The 19,497-nt window shown below is 37.9% G+C and overlaps 1 protein-coding gene across 1 annotated transcript; it reads left to right on the top strand.

Moving 5' to 3' along the window:
* Window positions 1-3,365: 3,365 nt before the first annotated feature.
* On the top strand, window positions 3,366-11,564 carry LOC140925756 (uncharacterized). Its single transcript, XM_073375636.1, has 6 exons — window positions 3,366-3,486; window positions 4,030-4,101; window positions 4,190-4,261; window positions 5,190-5,261; window positions 9,232-9,303; window positions 11,489-11,564. The coding sequence occupies exons 1-6, from the start codon at window positions 3,434-3,436 to the stop codon at window positions 11,562-11,564; spliced, it is 417 nt and encodes a 138-aa protein (XP_073231737.1). The 5' UTR covers window positions 3,366-3,433.
* Window positions 11,565-19,497: the final 7,933 nt, after the last annotated feature.

Genomic DNA, 19,497 nt, shown 5'->3' with positions numbered 1-19,497 from the left:
AAACCCATTTGTTAATCAGAAGCACTGAAGATTCAGCTGATTCCTGCTCGAATAAAGTTTAACTCAGTGATGGTATCAAAGAAAACAAAGTATCGCAAATATGAACATATATCTAGCTCTTTATATGTTCTAAAGTGGATCTCTTGCGTTAAAAAGCAAAATTGAATTCAATGTCAGAAAATAATGCAATAAATTATTAATGTTCATCGATTTTAAACCCGACCTACGCCTTTTTTACAATATACTTTTAGTTTACAGACACGATTGCAGCAACTGAACTATGAAAGGTGCTTCGTGCTTCGCTATGCTGTTGATGTTTGCTTTTCTGGGAGATTGGAGGCTTAGGCTTAAATGTTTGGCAGTTGAAAATCAAGGCAATGAGATTGATACGATTTTAAAAAACATTTTCTCTTATTTTTTTGTCTGTGGGTAAGAACAAATTTCCCCGTCTACAATTTTTTGATGCGTTTACCAAAAATGGACTTTAAGGTAGGAAATTTGCAAGAAATGAGCAACTTCAGTTTTCACGTTCCCTTATTTTACAGTGGAAGTTCTCCTATGCCACAGAATCAAATTTTAGTACAGGAATATGTCACGATGAAGTGCTGACTCTCAATAACAAAAATCATTAAGTAACTCTCCAGGCGGTGCTGCCAAAAAAGAAGGCTAATTTTCTTGGATGAAGTGTTCTCACTGGAGTCCAAATCTTATGCATATTTAGCCTTATTACAAGAGCTCATTTTGAATGGAAGTGGCATAGATAAGAATGAGGAATTTTCTACTGTATAGATACTCCGTCGTTCTAGAAAACAAAATTGTACACTGAAAACAAATCATGGTTGATTAAATATATATGTCAAATGTCCGTGTACCTTTTGTTCTTTTGATAATCAGAAATTAAAAATTGCTACTCTGCATGTTTCATTTCTTTTTCAAGCCAAAAAGACAATTAAATTCGTTTCTATACTTTCGATTTTTTTAAATCTGTTTCCCACAAACTCAACTGTATTTTCGTGTAGTCATTCTATTGTTTCCAACAAACAAAACTTAAAAACATGTCATTAATGATTGATTCAAAATGAAAGTGGTTTCGAGTATTTATGAAATTCAAAAACTTCTGACCGATCACTGAAAATTTGAAGTTCTTGTCCTTTACCTCTTTAGTGTTGCTATGTAAAATGTCGGTTGAGACATTTTTTTAAAGCTTTTAAAATTGTCTTGTATTAAACAGAAAAATCAACATTTTTTCTCTTTAAGGAGGGAAGTGTACTTTGGAGTTGTTTTCATCCCGTAGATTTGTCTGCTTAGAGTAGTTTTGTGTAGTCGGGATGGTTGTTGCTGTTTCCAGTATATATGAGCCATCTGTCACTGTTAGTCAATTACTATCAATACCAACGGAGCATGTCAGTGGCAAATTAGACAGAAATTTCAGACACTTTATTTCTGCCAAAGAATACCTACAACAGCTAAAGCAAATGGAAGGCTCAATTTCCTCTTGTATTAGATGTATTTTTTGGCTTTTGAGGGTATACAATCTAAGCCCTCTTTACGGACAACTCGTTATTATTGACAGGTTTCGTTGTTCCAGCCCTTACGCTTTCTTTAACTTCAACCCGCTAGGTACGGACATCCCGTTAATACAGACTTTTTCTATGGCCCCTCAGTGTCCGGGTTAATGGGGTTTGACTGTATATAATTCGGACTTTTTTTTATCAAATTATACATGATGGTCTTAGTGTTGTGTATAAATGTAGTCATCATAAATCTCCCAAATACAGGGAAATCTAATTTAACCATAATATTTGGGGCGGGAGACGTTTCTCGAAAGTCCCGATAACTTTTCGGGCCAGCAAGGCTGTTTTATGTATGCTGTGTATGCAGTCAAGATCAAAGTTTCAATAATTTTGAAAATAATACCATGAAACTAACAGTTAACGAAGCAAAATTGACCTGTTTGTGGGCTATGAACTGTGCTACTATTTAACGGGTTTTGATTTTAAAGTTTTGGGACCGAAGAGTTACAGGGCCTTTTGAGAAATGGGCCCCTGGAGTGACCGGGGAGATTTGGGCTCGAGATCATCGCCATTGGATAAAGCATTGTGTCGTTACTGATGATGATTCCTGGGAAGCCTGATTTGGAACTTTCAAACGGAAGATAAAAGGGGAGGTAAAGTTAATTTAATTAATTCACTGGTGAATTACAACTCTGTTAAGCTACAAGAGGAAAAAGTTGAAATCAATAATCATACAGAGATAGACGTATTTTGTACACAAATGGCAATGAAATATGAAAGATTGACGTTTTTAATCAAAATTTTCTTTCTTACTGTAATTTCACCTCCGGGTAAAATGGAAGGTAGGTAAAATAGACAAAATAATCTAATTGTTGTACAAAACCCGTTACTGAGCAGGTTCACGTTTTGAAGTTTAGGCCTACACTAAACAGGTATAGCGCTTTAATTCTGAAAAACCATTAAGTACTTTTGAAATATGTTTTAAAGCGAAACCCAGAAGTATAAAGCTCAATTAGTGGGGATAACAATTTTTTGTAGCATATACATACAAGGCTGCTGCCAGTTGATGGTAAAATAATAGCACAGTAACAGCAAATTTGGCTGAAAAAAGAAAAGAAAAGAATTCCGTTCTAAATCTTGTCGCTTTTAATGGTTTTTTCTTCGATGCTCGACACCTTGAAATATCGAAAGGCTTCGCTTTCCTGCAAAAACTAAGGTTAACGGGCAAAAGAAGAGAATTAAAAATTCACGTTTCTGTTATTTTGCTGATTGTTGTGAAAATTATGCACCCCATCGGCAAAGTTACAAGTATATACTAATTTCACTCGTTTCATTAATCTTAGTTAGTTTAGCAATAAAAATAATGTATTAAGGGCCCCCACAGTAGGCTGCATACACGGAATAATATTTCTGTGAGACTTGATGACAAACACTCCACATTGTTCTGAGAACAAATTTTGCAAACTTGCATGCTGTGAAACATGCTAGCCGTGGGAAAATAACAGTTTTTAATTCTTTGTATACTCATGTACACTGTCTAATGAGTGGAATAAGTGTTAGCGGGAAATTAACCTAGTTAACAGAAGGGATGAAATTGCTTTCTTTGGCAAGAAGGTGTAGTAATATATAAATAGAATTATCTTTCCGAACTTATAGTTAATTAAAGTATACCTTTTTTGAAGTCCGGTTCCCACTAGATCTAATTGTCTAAAATCAGCTGCATCCGTGAACTGCATGTACTGTATTTTCGCTTTCACATCTAATGCACTGCTTTGGGGAACACACACGCTTCTGTTTTGATACGAAAGAAGAGAACAATGAGTAAATTATTCTTTGTTTGCGTTTAAATTTCAGAGAAATCCATTTGTCAAATCTGCGCATGTACAACTCCTTTGAAAGGTCAAGTTGTAAAATGCACCATGAAAAATCTGACTCAAGTACCTTCCAGTTTTCCGGTATCTACGAGACATCTGTGAGTATAAAACTTAGTCCAAGTAGACATAAAACTGTCAAAGAAAAAACATTTGATGCGAGTAGATGAAGTGATTGCATGTTTGGCAGCCAGTCTCTTATTGGTGAAATGTTATGACGAGCTCCTATAAAATTTGTCCCGACATTCATTTTATCTCGAAATTTTCATTCTCCATCTTTGTTGAACTCGCGCAAGCGCAGTGTAATTTACTCAGATCGTAAACACCAATATTCATTCATAACGTGTTAAAGGAATGTTGATAACCTTGTTGTCACTGATCACGGCCTAGCCTGTGTACAGTCGCCTCCCTTCCTCAGAAAAAATCCGGTTTGATGTTATGAATAGTAACTTTGATACAAAATTTTAGCGGTAGTAATACAGTTTAACATTATTATTATTTTTTTGAAACATGCATGTCTTTTTTAGTTAAGAATGAAATTGGTCGTCCAGCCCTTTCATTATAAAAAAGTATTTTCTGGTATGAAGCGAGCCTCGTTCTTTCGAAAAAAAGAAATTCTCTTACCTTTCAGTTTTTATTTGCAGATATTTAGACAAAAACAGCCTGAAAGGAATCTCAGGAGAGGCCTTCTGGAACTTGCAGAACCTAATCTTCCTGTGAGTAAATCGCTTACTGCTCTATTTGGACGATTTGTTATAATCAATATACTTATGCTGCTATTTTCATCAAACTCAATCTTTACAGGAACCTAGGACGCAACAATATCAAACATTTGGACATTGGGAGCTTTAAGAATCTCAGCTTTTTGCAAAGCCTGTAAGTTACGAGAATGCGTTATCATACTTGTAAGCGTGTTGTAACGGTGGAGCAATACATTTAATTTTGCCGACAGGTTTTCAAACCCCGTCGCCTCCAAGAGAGAACCAATCGAAAGCCTTTAGGAGTCAGGGTTCAAATCAGTTATATCCAGACAGAATGTTACGACAATTCAGATCTTAGTAGTTTCTGGTTGTAGCACGCGGGCCACAAATGACTTTTGCTGTCACAGGTTATCACAATGGCTAGAAGGCTCGCCAGGTTCCCAAGAGATCATGAGTTCCGATCCTGTCAATCCTGTCTGCCCCGGGGATTAGTTCTTCTTTCAAATTAAGGTTAAGAATATTAAAAGGGCTGCTGCTAGATTTTTAAGTCCCTGGTACTGTTTGAAGACTCCAAGGCAGTGTTTAGACTTGCGACTCGCGTCCTTCTTCTAAATCTTTTGGGAGTCCAAGCGCTTCCTCACCAAATTGCATGTGTATTTTCTGTATTCTCGCCTTTTCTTTTTTTTTTTTTTTGTGCAACCATTCCAGGAGCGAGAGGAAATTTTAGATCTTCTTTTTTCTGCTATATATTTTCTTTTACGTCACAATCGAGGTACCAATCGACCTCGGTCAACCTCGATTAAATCTCCTCCATGATCGAATATGTAATGTGTGCGTATTAGCACTTTTAATCTGCTCCTGTCATTTAAGAAAACAATGCACCATCGTGAGGCTTGGGGTGTAACCGTCCAACCAAGCCTCGCCCTCGTGTCATTTTGTTTGCTCACCAGAGTGGAAGCAGGAAAAGTGTATAAGTTTTGTTATCACCGTTCAGGGCAATTACGACAATATTGCATGGCGATGATAATTTCTCAAGTGGGCCCTTACTCATGATCGCTGTATCACTCACAATGGTTGTTATTTATGGTTCTATATCAATTTAGGTATCTTCACGATAATAGCATTAGAAGTCTTACTCCTGGATTATTTGATGGCCTGGAATCTTTGACATACTTGTAAGCGTAATATTTTACCGTTAATCGTCAAGGAATTTATTTATCACCATTGAGGGAGTGATCGAACAGTGGCTAGTCGCGCCAAATGCAGATTATTTTAAGTTAAAACCTCTTTGCTTAATACTCGACGTTTTCTTCCAACGAATGTTAAAATTTATTCCAGGATGTTTTAGGGCCTGCTACGCATCAAGTTGGAATTTATGTACATTGATCGCGCGGCTATCGACTAAACAGTACGATTTTCTCTCTACCAGAATGTAGCAGCTGCTCGTAAGGTGTTTTTTCATTCCTCGGAGAAAACATTAACATGACATTGTTTTAATATCATTATTTCCATTGTTTTAAGGTTAGGGGTAGCAAACTATTTGACTTTCAGGGTTAGAAGAGCTGCCACATGACCTCTCTCGATCCCGGGGTAGAAGAAAAACGATATGGCGACCGACTAGATCCTTTCGGTCTTTTAAAGTTCTCCTTTATTAACAAACGTTGAACTTTTATTTCGGCAAACAAATAGTTTAGTTGAATGAGGATTCTACAAAACTCTCAATAGAAAGTCTCCTTCTTCCCAACAACATTATCTCGACTTTGTTAACGAAAAGACGTCCCCACTGCCATCTTTCTTTTTTCAACCAACAACGTATGATTGAACTGTATGTATTGATCTGTATGAACCGAAATATTATCTCTACCTAACAAATCACTCTGTTGGTACTCCTCTCCGACAAAGTTACTAAAATGTTCAATTCACACCATAGCCCCTGTTCTTTCAGAACTATTTAATATTTCAATCAGCCTAACGAGATACCCTGCAAAATTGAAATTGTCCAAAATTGTGCCTGTTTTTAATCCGATGATGGGACGAACTCTTGATATCGATGAATTACATTGAGAAGCACTAACTTTTCCCAGTACCGCTTTCGCAAAGGACATTCCACTCAACATGCTACATTAGACATCGTTAATGCAATCCAGCCAATATGAATCATGGTCTGTACTCTTGCGGTGCGTTTAATGACCTCAAAAAAGCTTTTGATACCGTCGACCATAACATTCTGCTAGATAAGCTCAACTTCTACGGCTTTCGTGGATTAATCAACCAATGTTTTTTCGTCAGATCTCAATAACCGCACCCAAACTACTCAAATTGCTGATCATGTATCAAATAAAGCCACAATCACCTTTGGAGTTTCTCAAGGTTCCGTTTTAGGTCCTCTTCTCCTTTTACTGTATGTTAATGATATCCACCAGTGCTCTTCTAAAATAGATCTCTTAGCCGATGATGCCAATATACTTTTTGCTGAAAAAAATTTGAGTTCTTAAAGCAGAAGTCAATACTGAATTGTGCAAACTCTACGACTGTGTTAACATAGTCTTAACATCAGTAAATCCAACTTTGTAATCTTTCATCCTAAACAAAAAAAAAAACCTAATTATAAAACTAAGTAAATATGTTTATTTGACAACGAGAATATGCTACTAGATATGCTACTTTACTTTCTTGGCATTTTGATTGATAAAAACCTTACAAACGTACCTGGAAACACCGTAATAAAACTGTCTCTTTAAAAATCAGCAAACGATTGGCTTACTTACGAAATTGCGTCATTTTGAAACCAAGGGAATTTTTCTTAAATTTATCAATCGCTTATTTATCCGTCTATTACATATGGACTTGCTGCTTGGGGGCAAGCAGGAAAGACACATCTCAACAAAATTCTATTGCTACAAAAAACAGCTCTTCGAATAATAAACTTCTCGGACAGACACGATCACACAATACCTCTCTTCATAGACGCCAACGTTTTACCCTCGAACTTTTCATATTATCAGACTATATCTAATCTTATGCATGACGTCCATAACAATAAGGTACCTTCTGGCTGATTCTAAATCTGTTTCAAAAAAAAGTAGCTGCCACTCTTACAATACAAGAGCATCGGCTTCAGGAAAATTTTAAGTTAACAGTTCCGATGTAGAATTATATAAACTGTCTTTCTCTCGCTTTGGGGGTAAACTGTGGAACGAGATACCCTGTCACATCCGACATCTCCCCAAGAATAAGTTTAAGAAAAACACTCTGCAAATTACTTTTGGTATTTTAAATTCAGAAGATGACTATATTGATATGCCCAACTTAATTAAAATAGTAAAATTAACCAAAAATGTCAAAAAGTAAATTCTTGCTTATTAGTTTCCACTTTTACTTTTTTACAATTTATTTGTTTAATTCTTTCTTCTTTATTATGTTATCTAGTCCTCATCCATATTACGATTAATTTATTTGTAAACTGTAAACTTTCCTTAGTTAGCCTTAATCTTTATTTCATGTTTTTTACGCATTGTCCCGCCCGGAATAGCCTTGCTAACTGCGGATAGGCATAAATAGATTGTGCGCGACAACTTGTGAGCAACTTTTAGCGTTTTCAGCAACTTTTTGTACTGCGGGCAACCTAGAGCTACTTTTGCCTTCCTTGGCAACTTTTGAGTCAACAAATAGTTAAAAACTGACCAAACCATCAAAAAGTTCTTTAATAAAAGGTTTTTATTAAAACTGGTCAAAACTAAGATGTCGTAAGTTCTTACAAATAATTTATAAAATAGCAGTGGTGACAATGACAATATTATTGCTAGCTACCTGACTATCTTGCTGCAGCTGATGGTATTGTCATGGCAAATGAAGGAGAAAAGCTGGCATGGTGGGCAGCCCACAGTGACACTCTTCCACATTGGGCAGGTGTAGTAAAGAAGTTGTTGGTCATCCAGCCAAGTTCAGCATAACAAGATCGATCCTGGACATAAGTGCTGCTGAGAGAGTCTTCATCCTTGTGAACAACAAGCTTAACGATCAACAAGACAATACCCTAGAGGACTACCTTGAAGCTTCAGTTATAATAAGATACAACAATGCAAAGGGGCTGTAAATTTAAAGTTTACAACCTCTTTGCATTGTTGTATCTTAACATGATAAGATAAAGGCGTTAAACTTGATCACTGTCTAAAGTGTATAGTCAGCACTATGATGTCTTAAGCAAACATTGTGATGTTTACTTATTAGGAATGTCATTAGAAAATACTTTCTATTATTAGTTACGTTGAGCTTAAAGATTACATTAATCACAACAAATGATGTTAAATTACACATACAACGTCATGTTTTGAGTAGTAATCTAGAACAAAATGACTCTCAAAAGTAAGCAACTTTTAAATTTTTTAGCAACTTTGGAGCAACTTTTGGGTGTATTGTCAAGCAACTTTTGCTGGATTTACTTGCACAATCTATTCATGCCTAACTGCGGACAATGCTTCTGTAATATTACATGCTTGTTTATAAATTTTGTCGTTTTTGTTGTTGTTTTTCTATTTAATCTTGCAATATCGGTCAATTTACGCAACCTCTAAACTTCTGGCTCAGGTATGATTTCTCAGGGGCAATAGAGTGTAAAGATTTGTAGAGAAAAAATTCAGAAACCTGACAAGGTATGACAAAAATGTACTTTAAACACGAACTAATTTTTCAAACCTTTCTGGTCATGCGACTGATGACACCAGGAAGAACATTACTCGCTCAGTTGCTGGTGATGAAATGTCGACTCTCTACAGCCTTCGGCCTAGTCTCCCGTCTTTTTCGCTCATCTTCGTTGCCAACTTAAATTTTAAATGCCGGAAGTCAACTGCCCAACACAACCAAATCCTCAAATATACTATTTGTTTTCAACTCGATAATGAAATCTTGTCACAGCGACAAAAAAACCTAATTCTGCAATAGTCACATGACTGATGACGTAATTACCCCAGATGTGACATGGGAAGATATTTTATGGCAAATTTTATCTTGTGTTGGTCTGACATTGTTCTAGGTATAAAATTGTCAAAGTTATAAAGCTTTTTAAAAAAATTGCCTCAAAGGATTCTGGGAGATTCTTTATGATAATTATAATTTACGTTTATAAATATTATTATTTGTTCTTAGGGATCTTCACAACAACAAAATCCAGAGTATTGCACTTGGTGGATTTGAAGGCTTGGGACATCTAACAGATCTGTAAGCTTTTCGTTTAACTTCCAATTATCTTAAATTCAACCATTTTTAGCAATTGATTTGCAACAGTGAACTTCTCTCATGACTATCGCCTTTTAGTAAAATCCAACTAGTGGTCTATTATCAATGCTGCGTTCTGAATGGTTGAGCTACTACTAGGCTATATGTTATAGCCCACTGGTAGCGAAAAGCGCCGGCTTTGAAAACCAAAACAATCGCGGCTAAATCGCGTTTTGCTAGGCTTAAGTTGTTTTGTCTCGATATTTTTGACTAACTAGTTGGATTTTACTAAAACAATTATTCCTCTCGCCCTCATGGCCTGTGAGTCAATAGCCCATTCGGGCTCGAGGAATAACTTTTTATTAGTTAGTCGTTTTTAGATTGGTGTGGCATCCAGCATATTGTAAAACATCCAATCAATCATAACTGTAGTTTTTATTCCTTTTTTTCTGAAGGGATTTTCATAAAAACAACATCCAAATTATTACACCTGGTGGGTTTGAAGCCCTGGCATATCTAACAGAACTTTCAGCTTTCCGCTTATTTCGGTTAACCTGAAATCAGCGCATTTCCAAATATCCAGTCATTGAAATTTTCGCTGATCACACTTTTCTCTTCATTTTGAAATCGTCATAACAGATTAAGTCCAAATTATCATAATAAACGCCGGCTAAGCGCGGTACTAAGTTACCGCCTGTTTTGATAGTTCCTTTGCGTATTACGAAAGATTTATAGAATTTGTAGACAAATTCAAAATATGTATCAAATCTTAAACAAAAAAGATATGAGTGTATAATTTTTTTTAGTTTCCTGAATTATGATTTCTTGCTTCTTTTTCTGTGCATTTTAGGCTTATAAATTCAGGGACCGCGGAGCAAGGTGAAAAGTGGGAGGGCTGACAATTGAAAATAATTTTTCAATAAACGACCAACATACACGGTCAGTTCAGATTCAATGCAAGAAAAGACGCGATTACAATTTTAGTATAGAAAATACTACACTGAAGTGATCTCAAAAATTTCTAACTATGGCCGTTTAATGTTCACTGTTCAAGTAATGTAATTCTTCTTGCCATCGAATATTTCATTGATTCGAAAGGAGAAAGACAAAATATAAAACTTTTATCAACTCAAAACAACTACTCAGCTTCGTTTGACCTGAAAAAGCTAGTAATTTTCTTTATTTCGTCTGATAAATCTGACCAAAAAAAAACTCTGCCGGAGCTGGAAGTACAAAACACGCTGCCGAACGAAGCGAAGGGGTGGCCAAGGCATGGCGTTTGATCAAGGGGCAAGTCGGCCCCAGGGCACAATTACCGCGAAAAGCACAGGAGCCCCACAAAATGCCTGGCGTTTGAAATTAAAGAAAATACAGAGAATATAGCGGAATATAGACGGAAAAAAAACTTGTACTATTATTATTTTTCTTTTTAGCGCAAGAAGTGGGGGCGGGGGCGTAAAAAAGTGGTGGGGCCGCGGCCCTACCAGCCCCTCCCCCTCCGCGGTCCCTGAAATTCAGGGCCATTTTCCTCCTCTCTTTCTTCCTCCACTTGTATTGCATTAGACACAGAAAACTGCAAGTTACACTATTAAAGACAACCTCATAAGTAACTGGAAGAAAAGGAAACGGGAGCGAACAATAAAAATGATGCTGAGGAGGAGGGAACACTGTACAACAGTGGAGAAGAAGGAGAAGGGAAAAGGAAGAGGAAAAGGAGGGAAACAGTTAAAAAAAGAGGAGAAAGAGAAGGAGGAGGATCAGGAAGGCAAACAATATATGAAAAACACGAGGGAGGTGTAGTGGTGGTGGTGGTGCTGTTGGTAAAGGGAAATTACATAAATGCAGTTAGATTGTCTCTTAGCCTGGAGGAAAGGTTCACGAATATCCGGTAGAACAGCACGTCTGAGAAATAGTTCACCTTCAGTATGAACATGAGGGAAACATGTAAACCTTCCCCTATTAATGCATAGAAGCGATAAATACTGAATTTATTCTTTTACTGGCCTTTCGACTTTCTTCTGGAACTGTTCTATATTAGCATATATGCCCCGAATTTCTAATCTGAAAGGAGCTTCTGTATCTGATAATAGACAACAAAATGCAAACACTTTCCTAGTGAAGCTCATTATTTCAAACTTTTTTATCTTTACTGCATGATAGTTTTATCGCGTTTTGTGTTAATTCGTAGAATACTTGACAACAACAAGATTTCAGGGCTCTTGAACGGAACCTTTCGCGGTTTGGATCATTTGAATAAATTGTAAGTATGGACTTGATGTGAGAGCGCAAAACACTTGTTTTACTTACTCTATGCAGTTTTTAGGGATATTCAGTGATATTTTCGGAATTCTTTCTGTTGGTCCTTAGAATACAGGTACTAAAATGTTCAAACCTGGGTAATGTATCAAATCAGCTACAGTTCCATTAATCAGACTATCAGACTACCAAAAATGTCTGTCGTTGAGACGCAGACGTTTCTCCTGGCGAAAGGTCCCAAGCGGCGAGGAGTGAGGAGAAACGGCTGTTTTTGCGGGCTCTGTTCCAAACGATTAGGTTGTTAATTTAATCAGTACGATGATTACATCCAGTTTTATCTATTCATCGGTAGTTTGGATATTTGATTTATTTCATATACTCTATACATGAGATCAATCAATAGAATGAATATTAATAAAAAGTCGAAAAATAGACGATGAAGTAAATAAGTATAATCAGTGTTAGACAGTATCCATCCTTATCTGTCTTGCACATAAAATTTACTTTGAAACTCTACACCTTAGGTCTTTGAATAACAACAGAATTCAATGTATTGAACCTGGAGCACTTGAAGATTTGGGGGTTCTTGGATCTCTGTAAGTGCAACATAACAATGACCAACTATTGCCACGAATAGTCTGTGTTATTGGTAATAAACTGATTAAACCTAAAAGGCAAGGCTTACTAGGCTGATTCAGCTTGCAAAATCTCGCTTCAAACGCTTCCCAAATTACCAATTATTACAATTTTCATGGTTAACATAGCAAATTTCAAGCACTAAGTAACGTAACTCGCCCTGAATCAGGTATATACAGTTACCTGGTGGTTAAATTAGACTCTGGTGCCATCCATTAGTTAATTGAAAGAGGTAAATGATTTAGGCAGACAAATACATCTTCCATAAGTATGTTAAAGATCCGTCCTTTGATTTTGGTTGGTGGAGGCTTCTTGTGGACGGGTTAGTAATGTCTCAATAATTACCTTTTTTTCAAGTCAAACGTAACTTCCTACGAACTATTACTTATTGGTATGATTTCAGCAGACCAAAATTCAAGCAGTCAACACCTTTTTCTTATACCCCAAGCGTCCAAACTTTGTTGTATTGACGCGGTTGGGTGGAATCTACACTCCACTACAGCCATGTAACTCCATGTAAACATACACTGTACGTGTTTGCTATACACACGCCTTTTTCTCGCCCTAGAATAATTTTTTAACCTTTCCTTATTTTAGCCCTTCAAGAGGTTCAAATTTGCAATCTTTATTCATATTTTTTACCACTGAATTTTTTGCTGAGTCTAACATCTGTCTTTTTGTCGCTCGCAGGAAGTTAAGTGAGAATAGCATCTCTGAAATAAGCAGCCATATGTTCAAAGGATTGCGATATGTTAAAGAAATGTAAGTCGACAAGGATATCCTACATCTACTCTGATTTAAACACATTTTCCCTGATTTTTTTAGGTTCTGATAGTGTCTTGAGGGTTCTTGATTTTATAAAAAAATCGTGTGAGTTTCTGCTACTACTGAACTGTTAGAGTAAGATGTGTTAAAATGTGTGTAATAATATCAATGACTTTATGATTTTAAGCACGTGTTTATTTTATCATTCTTTTTCTCACCATCACATCTATTGTAGGTGCTCATATATTTGATTTTTTTTATCAGATTTCTGGAGAACAACAACATTTCCAGTGTGGAACCAGGAGCCTTTCAGAGTTTTAGTAGATCCAGGTTGTTTTCTTACTTGTAAGTATTTAGTTTTCTTTAGCTTGCGGTTAATGTGCCACATGTTCATCTAATTTCCGTGTCTTAATCGTGTTTTGAAACCGATTCGAATTAGTCGATTATTGATATTATAGATATCAACCTTGTTACACATAGATATATCATGTAAGCTATAATTGATGAAGGTACACCTTATCCCACCCTTCTCGGGACAATACAAGGGAGACACGAAACGAACTTGGCAACTGCGATGAAAATCGGAACAAATTTAGTATAGATGAACAGTTCTATAATCATGCTAGCGAAGTAACGTAAAACTGTTTTAGCAAAACATTAGGGAGCTCAAGCAAAGACGTTTTCGAACGACGCATGTCAACCGGAAGTGGACCTCTTACATTTTTGGGCAGTGATTTTGCCCAAACTTTCGGCCAAATTGTCTCTACAAGAATAAAGAGACTTACCAATAAAAATTTGGTAGCGTCAAGGCATACTCAAGGAGAGAAGGCCTCACTCTCTGTAGACGTGCAACGCCCCAAAACGCCTGTGCTTAAGTTCCCTATTAACAGTTTGAAGGAGTCAAGTAGCCATAATCTGTTTCAAGGTCTGGCAAATTAGTCTCGAACGTTGAGAGAGATTTCCTTCTCTTTCCACTATCCGTTTCAGGATCTGTGGTAGACGGTCTAGATAAGGTGGAACTCTTTGCCTGGCCATTTACTTCAACTGAGGGAGAAACTATGCTCGGCATGTGTGACGGTTCCTTTCCTCTTTAGATATCTTCGGATGATGGCAGTATTCCTCTATAACTGAACATTCTGAGAAGACCTCACATTAATGCTGTTGCCATTACTGTCTAGTGACAATGTCATACGGTCCCAGTGCAAATGTTGCTGACAACTTTTTTTTCTTGTTTCCCTCGTTTTAAAGGACTCTTTCACCTGTAACCAGATCTGAATATTCGGTATGGCTTCTCTTGTCTGCAAATAGGTTAATCCGGATTTTCCTCTAGAAGTTCAGCTGCACCCACTCTGGTGGTACTGTGAAGAGTCCATCTGTATTCTATCAATTATTAATGAACTTCTTTCTCTCACTGTTAGCCTTCAGCTTGCGCAAATCGCATTGTTTGGATAGGACTGGTTCTGAATTTCCGTCCGGTTTTTTTGTCCTGGGCAGGATGGTGGCTTATACCCGAGCCGGACTAACAATCAGAGTCTAGTAAAGTCATATTGTCTATGATTTAAGACCTTGTCTCAGATGATCGCGTCGTCCGTCTTGTCTCCATCCTTCTTTCATTAGTCAAATCGAAGCAAACATGAAAGAACACACCGCTGTTCGAAAATGTCACATGAAGTAGTTTTGGGGTCTTCCTATAAGGCTGGTTTGGTGAATTAAACATAGATAAGAAGGGCTTCGTTTGATTAAAGTTACTGCTTTTTTCTCAGTTAATTTTTCCATTACAAGCCGAATATCATGGTGCCAAAATTTAATTGTTGCTTAAAGAATCTCTAGGTAGCAGAAGTCTTCAAGGAGGGCATTTCAGAGAAGCTACCGTCGCTATTGTGACATTTTGTCAATCGTAAATCGTGCACGTGGAAAGCCGTCACATCAGAACTGTGAGTATTTGTTCTTTTCGACCTGCCTTTGTATCAAACACCGCCGCCAGCGCCTATGAACGTAAAAGATGACAACAAACTTGAAAATGTTCAAAGAAGCTTGGTGTTATTTTGTAACTGCTACGGAACTCAAGAAGAAACCTAAAGAAAGACAGGCAGGAACCTAATACAGAGTTATGGGAATAAACTGTGTCAAAGTAATGAATAGCCTTATAGCCTTAATACACCAATCGGACCTGACTAGAAAGACTCAGAAAACACTCTGTCTCTCTTGGAGTCAGTGGGTTCACAAACGTCAGTTCGAGGACACTGCCGATTCTCCGAACACTGCTCATACAGCATGCAGAAAAGAATCATCCAGCAAAACAGAAAAGTAAACGAAATAATATTCATTGGTAGCAGCGGAAACCCAAGAGGTCGTAGCAAATGTAGAAAAACCAACAGGTCTGTGCAAGTATTGAGACACTGAAAACCAATGAAGTGTCGTGAAAAGAAGCAGCCATGAAGTAAACCAGCCAATAAAGTTTATCAAATAAGTGGAGAACAACAGAGATTTGCAGATGATAATGAATAATCGGACGACTTATCTTCATTATTGAGAGAGTAGGAGTTGTCGCTGGTAATGTAGGTAGATCCACTTTTATGTACCCTTAACTTTTCTCAATAAATACAGTCGTACGGTTACAACTCAGCTGGATGATACTAGAGCGACATGCAGTACAATGTCCTGTGCAGATTTTTTGAATATTTTCCAGCAAAGTTCACTTGGCTCCCTATGGAGGTAAGATAAGGCTTAATGACGGCATTGTGGTCACTCAACTGGGCTCCTACTCATTTACAGTTAACCGACAAAGTAGCTCAGAGTGCAAGATAAAATTTGACATTCTGGAGAATGCACCGTTGCCCATCATAGATTGCAGAACATGCATTGTGCGATGTTGCATAGCCTTAAGAGCAGGAGAGCCTGTTCACTTATTAATGGCAAGCATTATGAAGCGCTTACTATAGATGAAATATTGAAGTAATATGAAGATGTATTCACAGAACTTGGTTGCCTTCCAGTAGGATATCACATTGAAGTAGATCCAGCCATCAAGCCATTAGATGTCACTGGTAAACCATGAATCATCTCCTGGCTCTCAGTGATCTTCTCAGATGTTCTGGTTCACGTAATCGTAATTTCATAATATCTGCTGAAGTAGTCAACCAAGATCGACTAAAATCTGTCTTGTTCTTATCTCAGCCAGCCGCTTGCGTGCTTGGGTTTCGCGTTCAGTAACTTTGCAAAGAAAAAAAAGAGACCGAGACTGCTCGCAGTCTAAAAGCTGCGAAAGATGTCGAGCTTTTCCTTGATTTTCGTTTATTTACACACGCGTACCGTTCAAATCAATTCAGAAACAAATTGCCGAAAACGAATTAAAAAGTAAATATCCTGAAGAATACTCGACCGTCGATAAAGTAGGAATTGAAAAACTGTTAGCCAGGAAATCCTGCTTCGTGTAGAATTAATCGCCTCCTAGACTGCAAGCAGTCTCTTATTTTTCTTTGAGTTACAGTAGGTCGAGAGCATAATTTTACTTTTTCGCTCGCCGCGTGTGGCTCTGAGAAAAGAAGAAAGACCGCTCCCCTTCTAATCGCCTCCTTATTTCTTATCTTATCTCCAAGCAAGCGAGACTCAATGCTGCTTCTAACAGCGTTCTTGTTCTACTAATGATGCTACAAACAGAGTTTCAGATAATCTAAAGCGTTTTTAGTTGGGCTCAGTAGTATTGCTCCAAGCATTCAAACAGTAGAATAGTTTGCCGGGGCGTTTATTAAACAGTTAAAGCTTTTTGATCACAAACATGCTTTACTTGATTTATCTGTCCCCGGTGCGACATGAAGGTGAAAACTATCGACATGGGCGTGATTTTTTGGTTTTGATAAGAGAAATACTCCTAGATCTAACAGTGTTTCAACAGGTGAGATACTTTCCCAGCATACTTAGACTATTCCAATTTTTAGATGTCTTTGATTCAGTTTTGTCTGGGTTAATAAAGCAATAGAGTTTTTGTACGCGGGCTAACATATGTTTCTTCCTCTTGCTCAGGGGATCAAGAATTTACAAATTGTTTGTTATTTTCTGTGTTTTTCAGCCACGATTTAAACTTTGAAAATAGCAGCGTGATTTCCTTGATAAAAAAGGCAAGAAAACGGCGGCGCAAACAATGGCTTCTCGATTTTGATTAGCCGCTTGCATCTTATGACTGTTTGATTCCCTCCTTTCATCGGTTTATTTCAGAAGACTAAAATATATTTTAGCCCGCAAAATGCGCCAAAATGCCCGACAAAGTGATCCTAATAAGTAAATTATTGCACGTCCAGCGACAGGTTCAGCCTCAGCCTTGATGTAACATAGATATGGAATTTGGCCTGTCCTGAAGGCTAAATGTAGGCAACAATTGAGTGTCATGCAGGTAATTCTGCGGGAACATGTGCCTGGGCACGTTGGGAGATGTTCCTTAAATACATACTGAAACAACAGTGGCCCTAACTATACTTCTTTGGGGTACTCCGCTGGTCATGGGTAAACTATCTGAAATGACGATGTTGATTTTGGACTTGATTGCCCGCCAGAAGGCAGCTGCGAAACCACTCGATTTGCATAAGATGACAATCTAACGTCGTGGAAAACGCTGTAGAATACATTACTCATGTTAAGCAGCACTATGGCACGAAGCTGTTTCCGATATACAGCCTTAACAACAGCGTCAGTTGATTGAATGATGAATTTATCGCAAGCATCCTGACAATTCTGCTTCGGGGGGGCACAACACGTGGTCTGTTGCCCCCTCTAGTGATGAAGTAAAATTGATCCTTGTTGGTGATGTCTCTGTTGATTTATTCCAGTTCCTTTTAGAACTCTTTCTTTACGTCGGAAGTGGGAGACAGTGCTGATTCATACTTGCTAACAAGCATGACAGGACCGTATGTGTTGCTGCCGCGGAAAGCAAGGAGTCATTCATAGCTAGTAGCTAGGCTATTCCTCACTACAGAACCTTCTCCATGCTCTGGACTCCCTGCCCATATGGTCAGTTATTTTCCTTCAGTGTGTGTGTGTCTGCCATCACATCCGTATTTCCTGAAGGGTAGCTATTCCCACGGAGCACCTGTTTTGTTACAGTTGGTTTCTAGTGTCGCTGATTTCCTAATGGTTTCAGAAAAAAAACGTTCATAATTGTCCAGACGTTCCATTATATCCGTCTTAGAGCTATGACTTCTTCTGTTGCCTGTTTTGATGGTTACAGTCTCTTGATCCCAATGAAAGTTACTTTGAAGATTACTTTGGCGGGAGAGCAACTTTCTGGCTTTTCCACGGTTGAGAAAACCTTCAGACACCGTGCCTTACGCCAATCGAAAACAGGAAACCTCCAAGTTGTTGGCGGTGAATAGAACCAAACGAGCAATAGGATCATCACAGTTTGGCATCAAAGCCTTTGCTGGTGTTGCTAGAACCATATCGTAGACAATGATGTACCGAAAGATAAGAGAGGTTTTAAACAAGGGTTTCTTACCCCTAGTTGGACTCCCTTCCCGGCCTGATGAGCCCTATCCACCCAAAGCAGAGGGTTTTAAGGAGCTAGTGACCTGCCCTCGCTACCTCTCCAGTCAGTAGAAATAACTGCAACAAGCTATAAAGCCACTTAGCAATGCTAGTAGCTGGACACAGTTTTCAGAGGTTGTTGGAGACGCTCCCTCAGTGTATTCAGAACACTTTTCTGAATAGTTCCGGAGCTTGCCCCCACTGCGACCCAGGAGTACAACAACCTTGAAACTAGCGTGATACTGAATGAAATATATAGGAATATGTAGTTATTGAATAAAGCCAGTATACACAATTTAAAGTATACAGTTGTGTAACAGGTTTTTGGAGGCAGCTGTCTTGCCTAGTATCGTCTTCTGGAGTCGACGTAGTACGTGCTTTTGGAAGCGAAACAAGAGCTTCCTTTTCAGAAGTGTCTCAATTTGCCGCAAAACCCCCATTCAAGATCCTTGAATACTTGTACATAGCCGCTTATAAGGCCTGGGCTCTTAAATCTCCACAAAGGGCCAGGAAAGTTTATAAACGGAGGGTCTTATATCAGTCCGGGGGCCTAAAACTGGAATTGGAAAAGCGCTTCGAAGCGGTGCTAATCAAAATACGATTTTCATTCATAATATTTATTATATTTCGACTTCATTTAAAAACAAGTTAGAGGAAGGCTTATATCCAAAGGCTTCCTAATCGCGGACGTAGTTTTTGTTTTTGCTAGATAGACCTATAAAAGAGGGAGAGGCTTATTAGTGGGGGACTTATAAACAGCATTTTACGGTGTTCTGACTGAATTCTTTTTATTTAGCTCTTTGTAATTGTGTATGATAATGGATGATAGCGAGGTCAAACATCAATAAAACGGACTTAAACTCCAAGGAAAAAGTTGAACCAAGACATATACAAACTGCACTGTGGGATCTATTTGCTGACGTCTGACGGTCACAAAATACGTTTACGATTACTTTTCTTTTAAATGAAATGTAGGTCGATCAGTGGAAACAAGTTGACGATTCTTAGAAACAAGACGTTTTC

Source organism: Porites lutea, chromosome 2, assembly GCF_958299795.1.
Source record: "Porites lutea chromosome 2, jaPorLute2.1, whole genome shotgun sequence".
NCBI lineage: Eukaryota > Metazoa > Cnidaria > Anthozoa > Scleractinia > Poritidae > Porites > Porites lutea.
The sequence above is the reverse complement of the archived record's forward strand: the minus strand, read 5'-3'. Positions and strand labels throughout refer to the sequence as shown.